At 40.0% G+C, this 18,451-nt stretch overlaps 1 protein-coding gene across 2 annotated transcripts in view; it reads right to left on the bottom strand.

Moving 5' to 3' along the window:
• Window positions 1-18,451, bottom strand: part of FMN1 (formin 1) — a 388,608-nt gene that overhangs the window by 118,775 nt on the left and 251,382 nt on the right. For both annotated transcript variants that reach the window (XM_011989115.1, XM_011989116.1), the window contains 4 exons: window positions 16,678-16,766; window positions 10,166-10,295; window positions 8,204-8,350; window positions 7,065-7,124 (listed from right to left, as the gene is read on the bottom strand). In XM_011989115.1, the coding sequence (XP_011844505.1) occupies window positions 7,065-7,124; window positions 8,204-8,350; window positions 10,166-10,295; window positions 16,678-16,766 (426 nt within the window). The remainder of the gene's footprint in view (window positions 1-7,064; window positions 7,125-8,203; window positions 8,351-10,165; window positions 10,296-16,677; window positions 16,767-18,451) is intronic.

Raw genomic sequence — 18,451 nt, 5'->3', positions numbered from 1 at the left:
TATATATATATATATTTACAGCTATTGTAAAAGGGGTTGAATTCTTGATTTGATTCTCTGCTTGGTCACTGTTGGTGTATAGAAGAGCTACTGATTTGTGTACATTAATCTTGTATCTGGAAACTTTGCTGAATTCTTTTATCAGTTCTAGGAGCTTTCTGGAGGAGTCTTTAGGGTTTTCAAGGTAAACAATCATATCGTCAGCCAACAGTGACAGTTTGACCTCCTCTTTACTGATCTGGATACCCTTTATTTCTTTCTCTTGTTTAATTGCTCTGGTTAGGACTTCCAGTACTATGCTGAAGAGGAGTGATGTGAGTGGGCATCCTTGTCTTGTTACAGTTCTCAGAGGGAATGCTTTCAACTTTTCCCCATTTAGTACTATGTTGGCTGGGGGCTTGTCATAGATGGCTTTTATTACATTAAGATACGTCCCCTGTATGCAGATTTTGCTGAGAGTTTTAATCATAAAGCGATGCTGGATTTTGTTGAATGCTTTTTCTGCATCTATTGATATGATCATGTGATTTTTGTTCTTAATTCTGTTTATGTGGTGTGTCACATTTATTGACTTGCATATGTTAAACCATCCCTGCATTCCTGGTATGAAACCCACTTGATCATGGTGGATTACCTTTTTGATATATTGTTGGATTCGGTTAGCTAGCATTTTGTTAAGGATTTTACCATCTATGTTCAACAAGGGTATCAGTCTGTAGTTTTCGTTTTTGGTTATGTCCTTTCCTGATTTTGGTATCAGGGTGACACTGGCTTCATAAAATGAATTAGGGAGCGTTCCCTCTTTCTCTATCTTGTGGAATAGGGTCAAAAGGATTGGTACCAATTCTTCTTTGAATGTCTGGTAGAATTCTGCTGTGAATCCACCTGGTCCTGGACCTTTTTTTGTTAGTAATTTTTAAATTATCATTTAATTCTTGCTGCTTGTTATTGGTCTGTTCACGGTATCTAATTCTTCCTGATTTAAGATAGGAGGATTGTATTTTTCCAGGAATGTATCCATCTCTTCTAGGTTTATCCATCTATTCTAGTTTATGTATCACCATTAATTTTTAAATTGCCATGTTATCTTGTACATCTTCCCCACTAGACTCTAAACACTTCAGAGGCAGAAACTGTGTCTTGTTCTTGGTATAGTAAACAACATCTGGCATATCAATAAGCTTTATTTTTGGTTGATGGGCACTACTACAGAGGGTCTATAAAACATGGTTCTGAGATGTATGTACCTTTAGCAGGAGACATCTAATTTATCACTATGTTTTCTTGTGGTTTCAGGAATCCTCTTGACCCTTCCTCCTTAAGGCCACTAGCTTCATTAGGGATGCTAGGATATGGTAGTTTTCTTCATTTTATTAGACACAATATACTTTTTTCCTCCCATCTTCATATACTTATTTTACTACTTTAAAACAGAAGCAGTACTCTCGTCTGAGTGCCAACATGGAACAACATCTAAGATCCTCACTACGAAGCTCCATGCTAATCTACACTAGAAGAACTCAGACATAGTATTTCTTTCTATTTTTCAAAACTTTATCAGATTCAGTCTTGGTTTTGATTGTGTGTGTGTGTGTTTGTGTGTGCACGCACGCTAGAAAAAGAGGAACGTATGTTGCTAAATGTATCAGGCTGGTAGCAGCTCTTATGAACGCTGCTTAATTAGAGTTCAAACGGCATGACTCTACATGGGTTTCTTTAAATTTCACAGACCAAGACTTGGACCAAAAACCAGGCATGAGAAGAAGGAAGCGGGGAGCAGGAGTCACCTTTCTCTAGCTAATTGCTCATCACCACTAACCACAGAAATCATCACTTAGGCTCCTAGAGGAAAGAGCTAGTTTCATAAATCACACAATTCTACACTCTTGTTGAGTGAAATGCATTTTGCACAGTAAACGCCAGAAGAGCACCACACTAATGTGGGCTTATTTTTTCTAGATTGGGCCATCCCATGTTTGAAACTGTTCTCATTGTAAGATTTTCCTCTGTGAAGTTGATTCCACCGGGTTCAGCTCTTTTCAACCACAACTATACTCCACAGGCAAATTTCAGCCTTCCCACACGATGCATCTGACTTGGCTGAGGTAGGCACTACCATGCCAACCTAGGGTTAGAAATGTCACCCTCAAAGATTCTTCAGGATAACTCTTCTGCCACACTAGTACCTGCTGTCAAAACCTAGGGTACGTGCTTATGTGCCTGCTGCAGCTTCTTAATTTCCTGAAGCTAAATACACCTTCCTCACTCCACCAGAAAACAGCTCTCATCTCCTTATATCTAGTTCTCTAAAGATGCCACTTGAATTCCACATTTGTGAATATTAACATTACATCCAGTTCAGCAAGTTTTATCAGACACCTGTATTACAAACAATAAAAAAGAGACAACGGCCAGGCATGGTGGCTCACACCTGTAATCTCAGCACTTTGGGAGGCTAAGGTAGGTGGATCACTTGGGGTCAGGAGTTCGAGACCAGCCTGGGCAACATAGTGAAACCCCGTTTCTAAAAAATACCAAAAAACTAGCTGGGCGTGGTGGTGCACGCCTGTAGTCCCAGCTACTCGGGAGGCTGAGGCACGAGAATTGCTTGAACCTGAGTGGCGGAGGTTGCAGTGAGCTGACTGCATCACTGCACTGCAGCCTGGGCAACAGAGCATGACTCCATCTCAAACCAAAAAAAAAAAAAAAAAGAGAGAGGGAGAGAGAGACAACAATGAATTCTGAACCTCAAGAATCAATGTCAAGATAATAGGTAATTCCTCATAAACACATACAAGGCAGAATAAGAGGCATCTTGAGAGAGATTCAAATAAAGTAATTCCAGGCTTCAAAGCTGAGGGCTTCAAAGCCTTCCTTCAAAGATCAGGATGTTAGCAACGACCTCATAGAAAGGTCATGTAAGATCAGACTAAGTTATTTTTCACTGCATCTTTTTTCCCTTTTACAAAAGGGATACATGTTCATTATGTTTAGTAATGGAAAGACAGAAGACAGTAAAGAAAACCCCTTACAATCCTAACATCCAGAAAGAAACATTTTAATGTATTTTTTTCAGGTTTTTCTGTGTGATTGTGTGTATTTATATTTATCTATTACATATTGGGTACTATACTGGATGTTATTTTGAAACACATGCTTGTAAATTAAAAACAGATCAAAAATATTTTCTAATACCACTACATTCTCTCCTATACACTCTCCACGGGAGTATATTATTCCAGTGTGTGACTCTAGAACAATTTATTTGACCTTGGTCTCTATCATTGTACACCTACTAAAATTTTTCCAATATTTTGCTATTATAAGCTATTATAAGTAAATAGTCATTAAATCCTTAGTTGTTTTCTTAGGGTAGAAATTTCTTAAAAGGTTACACATATTTCTAGGACTTTTGATACAGAAAGGTGGAAAACCTTGCTTTGGATCCTTTTGTAGTTCATGAGTGTGATAGACTGGGTGTTCGTATGCATGTGTGAGATGCGCCACCATCGAACCTCGTTATGATATGGACACATTACCTGTCTGACATGAAGAAAAAAGAAAAGGAAAAAATGAAAAAATGAAAAAATGGGGGGAAAAGGAAATCAAAAAGAGAAAAACAAACAAACAAAAAAACCCCACAACCTTGCTTGCCCATAAAGCATATATGTATAAATTAGGAAAATGTGTTCCCTGTAGATGGGAACAGCTTTCTGGGCAAACAGCTCGACAAGCACATGGCATCTTTATGTGAATTTGTTTTAAGTGTGCCCTTTATAGGACATATAATTTGGTGAATCAAGGGCAGGCTAGATATGAGTCCCATTTGACTTAGAGATCTTAAATACAGAATAACCTGATTTACCATATATGACAGTCCTGAGAAAGGTTTGATCAATTTACAGTGCTAATTCTATATATCTAGTTGGCAATTTACGTCTTCTATATGTATTTTGTAAATTGCCTGTGATATATTTTGCCATTCTTTTAAAATAAGGAAGAAAGTTTTTTTTCTTGTTAATTCTCAAGAGTTCATTGTCTATTATGTTGTAAACATTTTCCCAGTATGTTATTTTGATTTTGGTTTTAAGTCATTTTTGAGATAGTAAAGTATTTTAAAATTGTAATTAGGAATTAAAGTTTTTTAGTTTTATGCATTGAAAGTTATTCTCACCTTTTATGGTTTCCGCCTTAGACTGAACACTTTGAAAGGATTTCGCTACTTCAAAATCAGTATTTACCTACACTTTTGTCACGTCTTACTGATTTTATTTTTCGTTTATTTCTACACTTAACTCTTTTGCTCTTTAAAAATTTGCTCTGGACTCTGGTATGAGGTCTAGGAGATAACTGAATTTCTTTTTCTTCCCAATTACTTGAAATTTCTCTTTTATCACATATTTATTTAGATCCATTTCTGAGATTTCTTTTTCATGTTCTTCAAGATTTTTGATGTTATTCTACCATTCTACACTTTTAATTATTATAGCTCTATAATATATTAGAATATGTAAATGAATGATTCTGTCTTCATTTTTAAATCCTGGTCAAATTTTTATCTAATTATTTTTATATATAATATTTAAAATTATTTTGTCAACTTCTAAGGTTGATTAGAATTTTGACTGGTACCATGAGGACATAGTGCCACTGCTTGTTGTGGTAAAAAATAAACAAAAAACCCCCATATAACATGGTATCTATTCTCTTAAATTTTTAAGTGTACAGTATTGTTAGCCATAAGCACATTGTTGTACAAATCTCTAGAACTTTTTCATCTTACATGACTGAAGCTTCATATCCTCAATTCTCCATTCCCCCATCATTCATTCTACTTTCTGTTCCTTTTGGTTTGACTACTATAGATACTCATGTAAGTAGAATCAGGCAGTATGTGCCCTTCTGTGACTGGATTATATTCACTTAGCATGTCTTCAAGGCTGACCCATATTGCAGCATATGACAGAACTTATTTCTTCTTTATGGTTGAATAATATTCCCTAGTACATATACGCATTTTCTTTACCTATTCATCTATTGACAGACATTTAGATTGTTTCCAAATCTCAGCTATTGTGAACAATGTTTCAATGAATATGAGAGGGCAAATGTCTCTTTGAGATCCTAGTTTCAATTATTTTGGACAAATACCCAGAAATGAGATTGTCTGATCATATGGTAGTTCTATTTTTAATTTTTTGAGGAAATTCCTTACTGTTTTCCATAGCAGCTCCACCATTTTATATTCCCACCAATGGTACTAACTGGTTCCATTTTTTCTACATCCTTGTCAACATTTGCTATTTTCCGTGTGGTAGGGTTTGGGTTTTGGTTTTGATTAACAGCCATCGTAAAAGGCATAATGGGATATCTCACTGTGGTTTTGATTTGCATGTCCCTGAACGATCAGTGATGTTGGCACCTGTTGGCTATTTGTTTGTCTTATTTGGAGAAATGTCTATTCAAGCCCATTACCCAATTTTTAAAAATTGGGTTTTTCTTTTCTTCACTCTATGTTTTTAAATTTTATGACTTTCAGTAAAATTATATAAATTTATTCACAAAGGTCTGGTACTTTTATGGTTAAGTCTGTAACACATATATTGGTAATGGTACCGGGAAATTTTTCTCAAAAAATCTTTAAATTTATTATTTCCAGAGAGGAGTAATGAGAAAAAAGGGAAGTTTTATAAAAAGGCTAGAGACAAAGATACTTTCAGTTAGGGAGAACATCAGAAGTAAAAAACACATTAGGAAGAAAGCACAGGGTGTGTGTGGAAAACATCAGGTCCTGAGTTGGATCACAGGATACGTGTAGAGGGAAAGTAATAAAAGCAAGGTTGTAAAAGATTGGAATTACATTGGTAGAGTCTTCATTCACTTGAAAATGGGGAGCCACTTCTGTTTTGAGTAGAAAAGCAGTATGATCAGAGCTGTGTAAAGAGGGTGTGGGATGGCCTAGAGTGGTAGAACCTAGAGATAGAGCTGAGCTGGAAAGCAACTGAAATTCTCCAGGTGAGCGATCTTAAAACCTGGGTAAGCTGAGGTCTGCAGGAAAATAAAACAAAACAAAACAAAACAAGGAAGGACATCAGAAACAAACTCAGTGGAAGGACAGAGAGGAGCCAGAGAAGGACAAGGTTTCATGCCTGAATGACCAAAAACTATCAAAAACTACGATATTCTTAACAGAAATCAGGGAAAAGTTTGGGGAGGTGGAAATGATGAACCTGGCTATAGGTATAGTGAAAATAGTTAGATAAGCCTACCAGGAGGGTAGAAGACAGTATTATGGAGTTCATCAGTGCCTCACTTGTCTTCTGGATGAAACTGTAGGCCTATTAAAAGGCCCTGGGATCTTTACTATTCTTCCCTCGATGCCTAGGAACAATTCTGCTTACATGGATGGTTAGGCAGGAGTCCTGACAGCATTTACTTTGAGACTTTTACCATTCATATTGATCGCTGTATTTCTTAACGTCTTACAACAGTACCTCTTTCTTCTCAAAATTACAACTTCTTGTTCTCCATTTAACAAAAAGGAATAAAATAGAAAATTCTGCTCAGATGGATTCACACAGAAATGTTTGTTTCTAATTGCAAAAGGCCTCTAAGCAGAAAAGAAGGATTTTTCAAATTCTACATCTTCAGCCTGTTCATAGATTCGTTACTGATAAAATATTGGATATTACTGAGTCTTAACTTTCCTATTTTGCTCTGTATCATCCAAATACAGTTTCAACTAGAACCAATTACTGAGTGGCTCTAGATTCCACAGAGAACCTCACAATCTGGCCATAAAGCACTAAGACAACTAGGGGTCTCTCTGAAGCTGTGTTATACAGTCGATTGAGACTCCGTAGATTTACACCACTGAATAACGCTTCTCTCCATAAGTCAACTAAACTCTCTTGGTTTCAGTGTGCTCATCTGTAAAACAAGCTGGAGAGCTCTCATATTCTATGTTGGGCTTGCAATTCATCCATCCATCTATCCATCATCCAACATACGAATACCAACAATGAGTAAGAGTTGAAAGTTTTCCACGTAATGCCATTTCTTACCTGATCATAGTAACGCAGGTAATACTTAACAACGTAGTCCACCAGATTAATCCCGTTATCCTAGGTTTAAAAGAGAAATGTACATGAAAATCATTCCCATGAAACTGTCATGTTACATGGTTGAGAGATGAAAATCTCAGGTTGAGAAACTTCTGATTTGTGAAAACTGGCTTTCTCTTCGATGCTGGCAGGTTTTCCTTCCTCTGCTTTAGCCCATCCATTTATTATGCCGGCTACATAAAGAAATGACACTATCCTGTTTGGGGAACAACAAACAGACGATCCCTCAAACTTCTGAAATAATGGCTAAAACAAACAAAAAACATTGTCTCCTTGCATTTTCTGGCATAAAGCCAAGACAGGCGGGGGCAGGGAGTGCTGAAGGGAACCAGGGCCTAGAACAGAAAAGCACCCCTCCCTTCCCATCTTTCAAAAAACGTGTGTTCTTAATGGTGTGAAAAACCATCCAGGCCAGCTTAAGCGGAGCGCCACGCCACTTTACGACCCCGGGAGGCCTCGGGGGGAGCAGGCCCTCCCACAAGGCAGCCTTTGTGTCCTGTTCACTGGGGTCTAATTCTAATTTGCCTGTGTGTTTCCCCTCCCTGCACCCCCGCCCCTCATGGGACGCCTAGATATGGGCTGGTTGTTTCTAAAGAGGTAGCTCCGCAGGGGTGTGGAGCCAAGGGATAGCCAGGCTCAGAGAGCTCGACAGTAGACCCCAGCCCAATTGTTGTGGCAAAAACTTGGTGATTCACCATGGCTCTGCCATTCAGGAATGAGTATACTACTAGTAGCCTAAACCCCAAACCCAAAGAGCCTCCAGCCTTTGCAGGATCCTGGTACTGTATACTATCTGTTTTGTTCTCTCACTGAGTAGCAGCTGAATACCTAGTTGTGTATGTCAGAGCACACGAAGATGGGAATTGGGTCACTGAAAATAAGGTCTAATGTGAAAAAAAACCTCTTCATTCAAAAGTGAAAAGAAACAAACAAAAAAAAAACGTACGCTCTAATATAAATGATTGATGTTAAGGGGAGGAGAGAGATAAACGGAACAATCTGGAATAAGTTTTTCAAAATTAAAGGTAAAGAAAGAAAATAATGGCAGATCATGGAAACTTATTACGAAAAATAGATACCCGACTTTTGACATCCTTGAGTTTGGGCAGAATTTCTAAGCTATATCCATCGGCTTGTCCCCGAGTCCTATTTCCTCCGTTCATATAATTTCCAAAAGCCAGAATGAGAGCTAAAATATCCTTCACACTCTTCATGTGCAGCAAGCCCTGTGATGGCAAACACCAATTATTACGGAGCTGAACGCCAAATGTACCCATGTTCATTCAGTAACAAATATTTACCGAGTGCTCAGTAGGCTGTTGGGAGGCTTGGTACCAACAGAATTAACAGTTGGTGAAATGAAAACCACACTTCACTAAGCCGTAAGTGTCTTTACAAACACATTAACAGCCATTTTTTCTACCCACTCAACAAATTAATTATAAACAGTGCACGTTTTAACACATGAGGATTAACTATTGGTTTTATATTTTCATTTCAGCCAGTTTAATTTTTAATACTTATTTTAAAATAGAAGTTGTAAAAAAGGAGTTGGTATATATAGTAAGGCTTAACCTTTGATGACTTCTAGGTAGAAAGGGGTTTACCTTTTGAGGATGTATTTCAGACTATTTATCTATATAACCAATACAGTTAAATGCAGAGCAGATATAGAAGAAGTATGTTCTTCTTTATCCCTGGATATAATTTTCAGAGGTAAACTGCAATAATGCATTTTAAGGCAGTAGGCCATCTTTAATAAATTTATTAAACTTACATTTATTAAGTGCTTGTTATATGTCTATTTAACTTTTACAATTTCAAGCTGCTTAGGATTTTCTTTGGCTCCCTGTCTCATTTGTTTGTCCTCTTATTTATTTTTTACTTCAATTACAATTTTCCAATTGAAACTTCTTTTCTTTATAGTCTTAATTCACATTTTATCCCCCCTTATTTCAGGGTAAAAAAAGTGATGGCTGGGCACAGTGGCTCACGCCTGTAATCCCAGCACTTTGGGAGGCTGAGGTGGGTGGATTGCCTGAGGTCTGGAGTTCAAGACCAGCCTGGCCAACATGGTAAAACCTCGTCTCTACTAAAAATACAAAAACTAGCTGGGCTTGATGGCAGGCACCTGTAATCCCAGCTACTTGGGAGGCTGAGGCAAGAGAATCGCTTGAGCCCCGGAGGCAGAGGTTGCAATGAACCGAGATCACGTCACTGCACTCCAGCCTGGGCAAGAAGAGTGAGACTCTGTCTCAAAAAAAAAAAAAAAAAGAAAGAAAGAAAAATGCAGCTCCAGGCAGACTTCTTTTTCTGCTCCTGCCTGTCAGGTATTATTAGTGAGTGTATAATTATAGTTTGGTAATATTTATTCTCTACTGAAATATCTCATATCTTAGTGGAAAAAAAAATCATGCCTCCAAATAAGGAACAAAGTACTACAGTGTTTGTGGAGAGGAATAACGTGTCCTTAAGAGCATGGGTCAACTGTGAGAAAAAGCCAGGTGCTAGAAGTTAACCTTATAATGAACACCAGTGTAGTAAAGCCAGCAAATACTTATTTGCCAATGACTCATTGTCAGTCATTTATTTCACTTATCAAGTGTCTAGAATCCTCTTATTAGGTTGACACATTTCAGATAATCAAATGCATGGATCTAAAGTAAAACCTCTTCTGCAATCCAAATTGTAAAACAGGAAACAGACCATGCTATTTAGATTGTTTTTTAGTGGCCAGTATGTACTTTGGAAGATATTCAGAGTTTTTTAGAAGCAATCTGTAAAAGCGTCATTTTTTTCCCTCCTTCTCCCTCTTCATCCATCTGCATCTCCTTTTCTCTCCCTCTCTCTCATACACACACATGTGTGTGCACACACACACACATACACACACTTGGGCAAGATAATCATCAAATTTACACTTAGAAAAACATTTAATATGAGTCCAAAAAGGTTTCTATAATGGCACTAAAGTGGTCTCTCCCACTTTCTCCTTTGCTCTTCAGAACAAGGCTATCTTTTAAATTAGACAGTAAACATACCTTAGAAGCTCGTGTGATGATCTCTACCTTTCTGTGCAAGGAGGTGATACCCTCAGAAAAGACAGATCTGAAGATTATGCACTGGGCACGCTCAGCAAAATTAGGAATCTGGGCTAACTCATGTAAAAATCTGTAAAAAAGAAAATATGTCATCTACTTTCATATATAATCACAAAGAAAATAAAAAGACAGCTCAAAAAGATCCACTTTGGGAACATTCCTTATCTAACAATCTGAACTTAACAATTATAAAATGTGGCAGATAGGTAGACTCAAGGAATTCCAAGGGCATGGGTTCCATTGCTGACAACAGGGCTGCTTTTTAAAGGGGTTCTATCATGATGAATAAATGTATGGTACATAAATTTCTTCGGGAACAGAAAGTTAACAAGTATACTAAACAAGTTATCTATCTCCTGCTGCCCAAACAAGAAACTAAAGCCAAATGGAAAGCCCTAGTCTTCAACATACGAGAAAAATTATACAATAAACTCCCTCATAATACAGCATTCTCTAAAGGTGTATTTATACAGGCTAAGCAAACTGAAAACTTGAGGCAAATGTCTACAGACAAGTGATTTAAAAAAAAAATCTCTTACTGAAATGATATTGCTACTATTTTTGCTCAGTGAGTTACATAATGGTCTATAATGATCACATTCTCCAGATATTTGTTTACTTTTTCACATTAACTTACACATACAGACATAGTTTACAACTCAGTATTTAGAACAAAGCAGGCACTCATTAAGTAGACAACCTAAAGTTTCCTTAAAAATATGGCAAAACAGATCTTAAAAGCTAAAGGTGAGTACTGAGCTCCACACAGTAGCTCACTGTCTGAGCAGTTGGGCACTGGTTCCCTTCACAAAACCAAGTTGGAAGAGCTACATATTCTCCAGGCCAACCACTAGAGGAAGGGGTATAAACGAAAATGGGTGGAAACAGTTGGACATGAATTCAGAAAAGGAGAAAATCTACTAACAGCCATTTATTTCATTTTGGAGTTGAGATGATGATTAACTGATATTTCTGAAACTCTTGGTCAACTCATAATGTCATTACCAAGGAATTTTGCCATCTCTCACCAAAAATGGTTTTACATAGGAACAAAGCTGGAGCCTACTTCTTTTTATACCCAAAGATATTTTCTTCGCTTATATACCCTGTGCCACCTCTACCTTCAGGGAGATTTGAGTTGTAATAAATTTCTAACATCAATTGATTTCATATTTATTCCACAACTAGGTCATAATCCACAATCTTTTTTTTAAGATGACATTCAATGAAAGCAAGGAATACCCATAAGAGAAAACACAATCTTGTTTTAAAGTTCAATAACCCATTATCATGAAAATTATATGATGGAGTATAAACATGGAAACTCATAGGAATTCTGCATTAGGACAAGATGAAAAAGTTAAACTCTGTGTAAATTACTTCTTAATGATATAACATTAAACAATTTATTCATTTATCATTACTGAAATCAGGGGCATCATCAGTTTTCACAAATAAATCTAAGAAGCAAAAAGCTCATAGGACTGACAGCATTTGATCCTGTAGAGTCTGGGGAGGATGTATTTATTCAGATGCTGAGCTATTTTGAAAGAAGGGCCGTGCATTTCTCCCCTGCTAAATGTGACCATGAGACGTCATTCAGGACCCAAGTTCCCAGAGCATGTACATTTCCTATTACAGTGAGCGAAGCAGTGACAGACACCACCTGGGAAAATATACAGATCAATGCCTCAGCTCACCAAAAAGGACTTAGATGGAAACAGAAAATGCTCAATGAATAGTTACCTATAACTAATCTCAAAGGAGGAAGCACAGGACCAATATGAGGACACAAGACCATAGTCTTATTAATGTATGTTGCACAAGAAAGGGTAAGATAGAACTGCAAGGCTCTCTAGGATTAAAGCCTTTCTGGGGTTAGGGCTTGCACTGGAAAAGCTCTTAAAGAATCTTAATGTTCCAATGTCCTCTTTATGCAGAGGGGTCTGCAACCCATACAAAGAGTTGGAGGGTATAGAAAAGACCATAATTTTACATTACTTTTGGAAAGAACTGAAAATTAATACTAGCGATCAGTCACCAAGAATGTCAGTCTGTCCTTTAGGAATGTATGAGCATTTGCAGTGTGTCAGGGACCATGCTAAAATCTGAGAATAGAGCTTAATTTACAATCCCGTCTTGATAATCTGAGAAGTAAATCAGTGATTACTGTGGAGTGTGAATGAGTGCTCTCGGTGACAGATCCAGAAGAGGAGCTAGGAAAGCAAATGCAGGACACTCAAGTGTCATGGGGGGAACACTGTCAGCCAGGGTCCCCGGAGCCCCGTGATGCTCATGCACAACATGTGAGAAACTGCCGGGAGAGCCAAGACAGGCTGAATGGTATGGGTGGGGGAAGTGAGCAGAGGGCAGATGCTAAAATTGTGTTCTGTATTCTAAAATACGGGGTTTAAACTTCTGAACGAATGAAGGGTTTTAAACCGGAAGGTGACAGTTTCCGCTTTTTGTTGTAGAAAATCTCCATGGCAGCAGCTCAGCTGATTGGATGGCATAGGAAATTTGAGGCTGGGAGACCTCCTAGACCACAGCTGTAGTCTTCCAAGAGGAAAGGTAAGAGGGGCTTGCGGTGTGAATGGAGAGGGGCAAATGGATGAGGAAGCTACCAAGGTGGCAAGACCCAGAGTAATCTAATCCAAAGAGATGTTTTGAAGAGCCCAGGATGACTTTGCAGTTTTGGCTTGGATATTTGATATAGTGAAAACACAAAATAATAAAGAAGCAAATTTGGAGGAAAAAAACTGGGTTTTACGACCCTTGCCATCCAAAAACAGCCATGCAAGGAGCATCATAGCTCCTCTCTTATTTATCTGCTAAGGTACCAGAGGTATGGGTTACTTTGAAGGCTGTGAAGCAAGCATCTGGTAAATATCTTATCTTTCCCTGCCCTGCCCCACTACTGTTTTATCCTCTACCCACAAAAGCAAACACAGTAACTCTCTTAAATATTCCCAAGCACAGGATCTTGGACACTGAGCTTTGGTACTTAGGAATATTTATGGATCGAGTTCCTTTTGGGCTATCTAACATTACATTCTAGGTTCAGTAAGAAAGAAGAGTAAATATTCCCAAAAGAAGCCACGAATGAGGGATGCTTCCCTTCTTTCTCCAGTGTAGGCTAATATTTCCAGGAGGGACTGCAACTTCAACTTCTAATACATGAAAGAAGTTCTGTGTCTCACATTATTTGGGTTACACATCTACAGCAGCAACTCAGCTGACAGGTGGAATGATGCAATGTGGCCCATTGTTTTTAAGGGACTAACATTTGATTTATTATCCCTAAGCTTCTGAATGGTATGACCTAAGGTGCATGTGCACAGAGGTGATACATACAGCATAACTGAATGTTGCAACCTGCATTCTTCGACGGAGGAGTACACTAACACAGCCTACTCTGTGGGGGTCCCAAGGCAGCTGTGGACCTTCATGAAACATCACAATAGGCTGTGTATAATGTTCTTACCCTAGGCCATGAGGAGCGTGTACCAGACCTAATTAAACCCATAGAGCCTCACCTCACAACCATCACCAGGCAGCACAAGAGTCAAGGGCCATCCCTAGCGGGAGTGGTTCTCAGACAGCCTGGTCCCAAGCAGATGACACCTCTGTGGGGAATGGCTTTCTAAATGTGGCACTGGAGTGTAAGAGAGTTGATGAGGTGAGTGATGAGGCCAGCCTCTCCATGCTCTGATTTATAGGACTGGGCACCACAGGACTCTTAGGAAACTGGAACGTTAAAACTATAAATGATTCATATTTTCCAGTATGTAAAACATGCTTATAGTCGACTCACTTGGAGTTAATGGCAAATAAGTTGCCAGAGAATCAGAGTGGCATAAATCAAACAAATGCTGGTTTGTGCAGGAGGTCGGTAGCAAAGATGAAATGCACCTAGGTCTGAAGGCCCCCATCTATCCGTGCCTCACCCTCCTGCAACTGAGCCCAGGCATGTCACCTCACCAGCATAGCATGACAGTCCTTTTTGCCAGGGTTGTGTGTTCATGAAGCCATTGCAATGACCATTTGTAAACGTTAAAATGCTTTTCTATCTAGACCATCAGTATAGAAAACAAGACTAAGCTGTGTGTTAATTACCTGCTACCATTATCTAAGTCCCGGCAATGGCAACAATAATTAGGACAGTAGCAGAAACACATGATCCCTCCCTGCCTGTTCATTTCACCGGATAAGCCATTCCCACGGCTTAGAGCAAGGGCTGCTCCGGGGTTAAGGGGCTGGCAAATTGCAGTCCATGAGCCAAAACCAGGCCACCACTTGTTTCTGTATAGCCCGTGAATTAAGAACAATGTTTACGTTTTTAAATTGTTGAAAAAAGAATCAATAGAAGGACGACATTTTATGACATGTAAAAATAATATGAAATTCAAATGTCAGTGTTCATAAGTAAAATTTCATTGGGGCACAGCAACACCCATTTGTGTATATATTGCCTGTGGTTGCTTTGGTACTGCAATGGCTGACTTGAGTATTTGTAACATCCCGTAAGTCACAGAGCCTAAAATACTTACTATCTAGTCCTTCACAGGAAAGGTTTGCCAACTCCAGGCTTAGAGGAGAATATGACTGTGTAACTTGGTATAACCAGCACGACCCAAGTGCCTGAGATGCCGACTGTGCCCCAATACATCCCCATGGCCTTTTCAGTGTTGAAATATCCCATTATTAGTCACTTTACTTTCAGTCATTAGCACCATAAGAGGGATTCATCTGTTATATTAGGAATATGATTGGAAATAGACCATAGGAACAGTTGAGGGTAGGGATTGGTAAGGAAGGTGTCTCAAGTCAGTGGACCAAGACAGCACTTGACTTGATTCACAGCATTCCTAGGCTTTAGAAACCTACTTTGAGGGGGGGTCTTGGACCATCCTCCATGTGAGAGCAAGTCATCCAAGGTTCCCAGAACCACCATGTGGGTTTGTCATTAACTGGGTAAACCCAGAATTCTCTTCCCGATTCCCATCCCCAGTCATTCAGAGATGTTTTCCTGAGTCTAAGTACCCACGCATCCACGGGGACTGAGGTATTCTAGAGCAGCTGTGCCCAACCCTTTTAGCACAGGGGCCAGTTTCGAGGAAGACAATTTTTCCACAGGCCAGGGGTTGGGGCTGGAGGGTGGGATGGTTTCGAGATGATTCAAGCACATTACATTTATTGTGCACTTTATTTCCATTATTATTATATTGTAATATATAATGAAATAATTATACAACTGAGCATAATCTAGAATGAGTGGGAACCCTGAGCGTGTCTTCCTGCAACTAGATGGTCCCATCTGGGGGTGATGGAAGTCAGTGACAGATCATCATTGGATTCTCATAAGGAGCTTGTGTGCAACTGCATGTGCAGTTCACAATAGGGTCTGTGCTCCTATGAGAATCTGATGCTGCTGCGGATCTGACAGGAGGCGAGGCTCAGGCCGTAATGCCAGCTTGTCTATCACTCACCTCCTGCCGTGTGGCCTGGTTCCTAACAGGCCACGGGCCGGTACCAGTCTGTGGCCCAGGGTTTCTAGAGGACCCGGGGGATAAGGCATGGAACTCCAGTGCAAGCCAGAGAACCCCGGAAGCTTCTAGGGCCGACCTGTAACCCTGATCTGATCACTCCATTTCTGCTTCTTTTTCTACACGTGCCTCAACTCTAGGTTGAGAGGGTTGGCCTGAATTGGACAAAAAAACTCAAGGTAGCAACAGGCAAAAGAGGCCCCTGTGTCCTCTGAACCCATTTTACAGTCTCACAGAGTCCCAGGCCGTGGAAAGCTGGGCAGGGGCGTGGGGTTGCAGAGCCCCAGGAGCTTATCTGTGGCTTCGAGACCCTAAGAGTCACCCAGTTACACCCCAGAGTTCTGGGTCTTCAAAGCCTATGGAACGGCATCGCAAACGACAGAGCACGCAGCTATAGACAGTGACTGGAGAGAAGAGTACAGAGTGAGGGTGAGAAAAAGCCACATTTGGGCAGAGCAGGTGAAGAAGTTTGGGGAAAAGCTGGCACATTCAGGCTGCATTTACTGGATATGACCTTTAGGAAAATAAATTTGAATTCTGTGACTCTGAGATCATCTTCATAGCTACATCAGCAGAACCTTAAACAGAACAATGCCTTCTTCCTTCCTCAGTTACCCTTTTGGTCAAAATGTTTAGTCTAGGAGGAATTAACAAGTTGTTAGAACAAGAAAGGGGAGTCTCGTGGGGTGGGGGAGGGGGTGAGACACACTGTCCAACAGCACAAATCTCAGCGCTGCTTTTCCCGGCGGCAGGGTCATCCTGCTGCACGCAATAGGTCACAGGAATGACGGTGTTGTGATTTAGCTGGCTGCACAGTTGAGATTTGCTTATTCTGAGCTGGGAGACAAGAAGACAGAAATTGCAGTTCTCCTTTTGGCCTAACAGAAAAGTGTTAAGTATCCTTACTGCTCAGGTTTATCCAGCAGCTTCAGTTCTTCTTCTTTGGATGTCTCATAATACTTTCTTATTTTAACCAGCTCATCCTCTTGGGCTCTCTGTAGCAAAACAGAAAACAAAACCAAAAAAATGGGCAGTGAGACTCTGGCTATGGCAGTGGGTCTCAACGCGTGGTTCCTAGACCAGCAGCATCAACAACATCACCTGTCACTTGTCAGAAATGCAAATTATTGGCCCAACCTAGACACAAGAACTGGGGGTGTGGGTGGGGGCAGGGGGGGTGCAAACCCACTGGGTGATTCTGATGCACGCTCAAGTTTCAGATTCAGTGCAAATACACCTAACAAGTGCATGCAGCTGGACACAGAAGTACGGCTACTTGAGTTCTACTTTTGAATCCCCTGTCTCTTCCCCTGTAAGGAGGCTGGAGGAAAATCGTTCTTAGACTTTGCTTCCTTACCCTTAGAACAGCCCCCAATTACATGAACTCGCGGCTCTTTCATTTCTAGTCACCATCGTCCCTTTTTCCAAATTTCGTGAGCACTCATCGTCTGTACCACTTATTCTGGCATTTAGTCACCTACTTTCTCAATTTATCCAACTATGTCAGCCGTATGCAGCTTATCTCTGCTGAGAGCTAACAAGTGGCAACCACGTGTACAGTCCTGAGCTCATGGTAACAACACGAAGCATCTGGAAGGTACTGCCTTTGACAAATTCCTCTAACTTGAACCACTACATCCTCAATTTACAGATTATTCCACTGAGGCTTGCACTAAGTAACCGTCAAAGAGCCTCGGATGTGGAAATCCCTCTTTCTGCCACTATACCTTGCTGACCTCTAAGTATTCAAGTGCATAATTAGCTCCCAATGGCCTGGTGTTTGTGTACTTTCTGGTTTATTAACGAAAGCTTTACTAATGGAAACGTGAGAAGTTCCCACCCACTTGTAGAGTAAGTAGCTCCTGATACATATAAAAGATGTGAAAATGAGCAAGGAATTGGTGATGCCACCAGGCCTAGACTATTAGGCTATGGAAATCTTCCGTAAGAAACTTAAGGTCCCAGGGGACATAAATAGGAAACGAATCATCTTTTGAACTGAGTGACCACAGCATACTACAGAGCCCTAGACAGCTTCCTGGGAAATACCATTACTTAAGAGAATGTGGTTCAATCTATGTTTTTGTAGCCTAACAGTCAGTGAACCAAAACAATGAACAGCCATGGGAACTCTGACTCTCCTGTGTTGTCTTCTCAAGTGAACCTGACAATTCTGCTGGTTATGTCCACTTAAAACCCAAATCAAAAGACCTTACATGTGTACAGTCCTGTTGACTTTCAAAACACATTGCTACTGCTACATATATTAAATCCTCATTTGATTTAAAAAAAAAATTGAGAGCCTACTATAATCCCTGCTGTACTGAAGATCACAACAGGATTAAGGAGTTTAAGTAACTAGCCCAAGGTCACTTGGCAGGCAATGGTAGACACAGCCGGACTTCACAACTAAGACTGTCTCGCTCTAAATCCAAAACACATACCCACCATTCTACACACCTTCCCACATTCAGTATCATCAGCTCATCTGGACTAACAGCAATCCATCAGGCTGGTGTTAGCAGTCCCCATTCCTCAGAAGTAGACACCGGTGCACACTATCATTTCAGTAGGCAGCTTACCTTCATTCACTTGGCCGGCAAGTGACAGGACTGGGTTCCAGGGCACATAAGTGATGTCCACCTTAGATGCCCTGCCTTGCGAGTGTGCAATGAGATCT

Source organism: Mandrillus leucophaeus, unplaced genomic scaffold (assembly GCF_000951045.1).
Source record: "Mandrillus leucophaeus isolate KB7577 unplaced genomic scaffold, Mleu.le_1.0 Scaffold347, whole genome shotgun sequence".
NCBI lineage: Eukaryota > Metazoa > Chordata > Mammalia > Primates > Cercopithecidae > Mandrillus > Mandrillus leucophaeus.
Note: the sequence above shows the minus strand (reverse complement) of the source record. Positions and strands in the feature narration are given on the sequence as shown.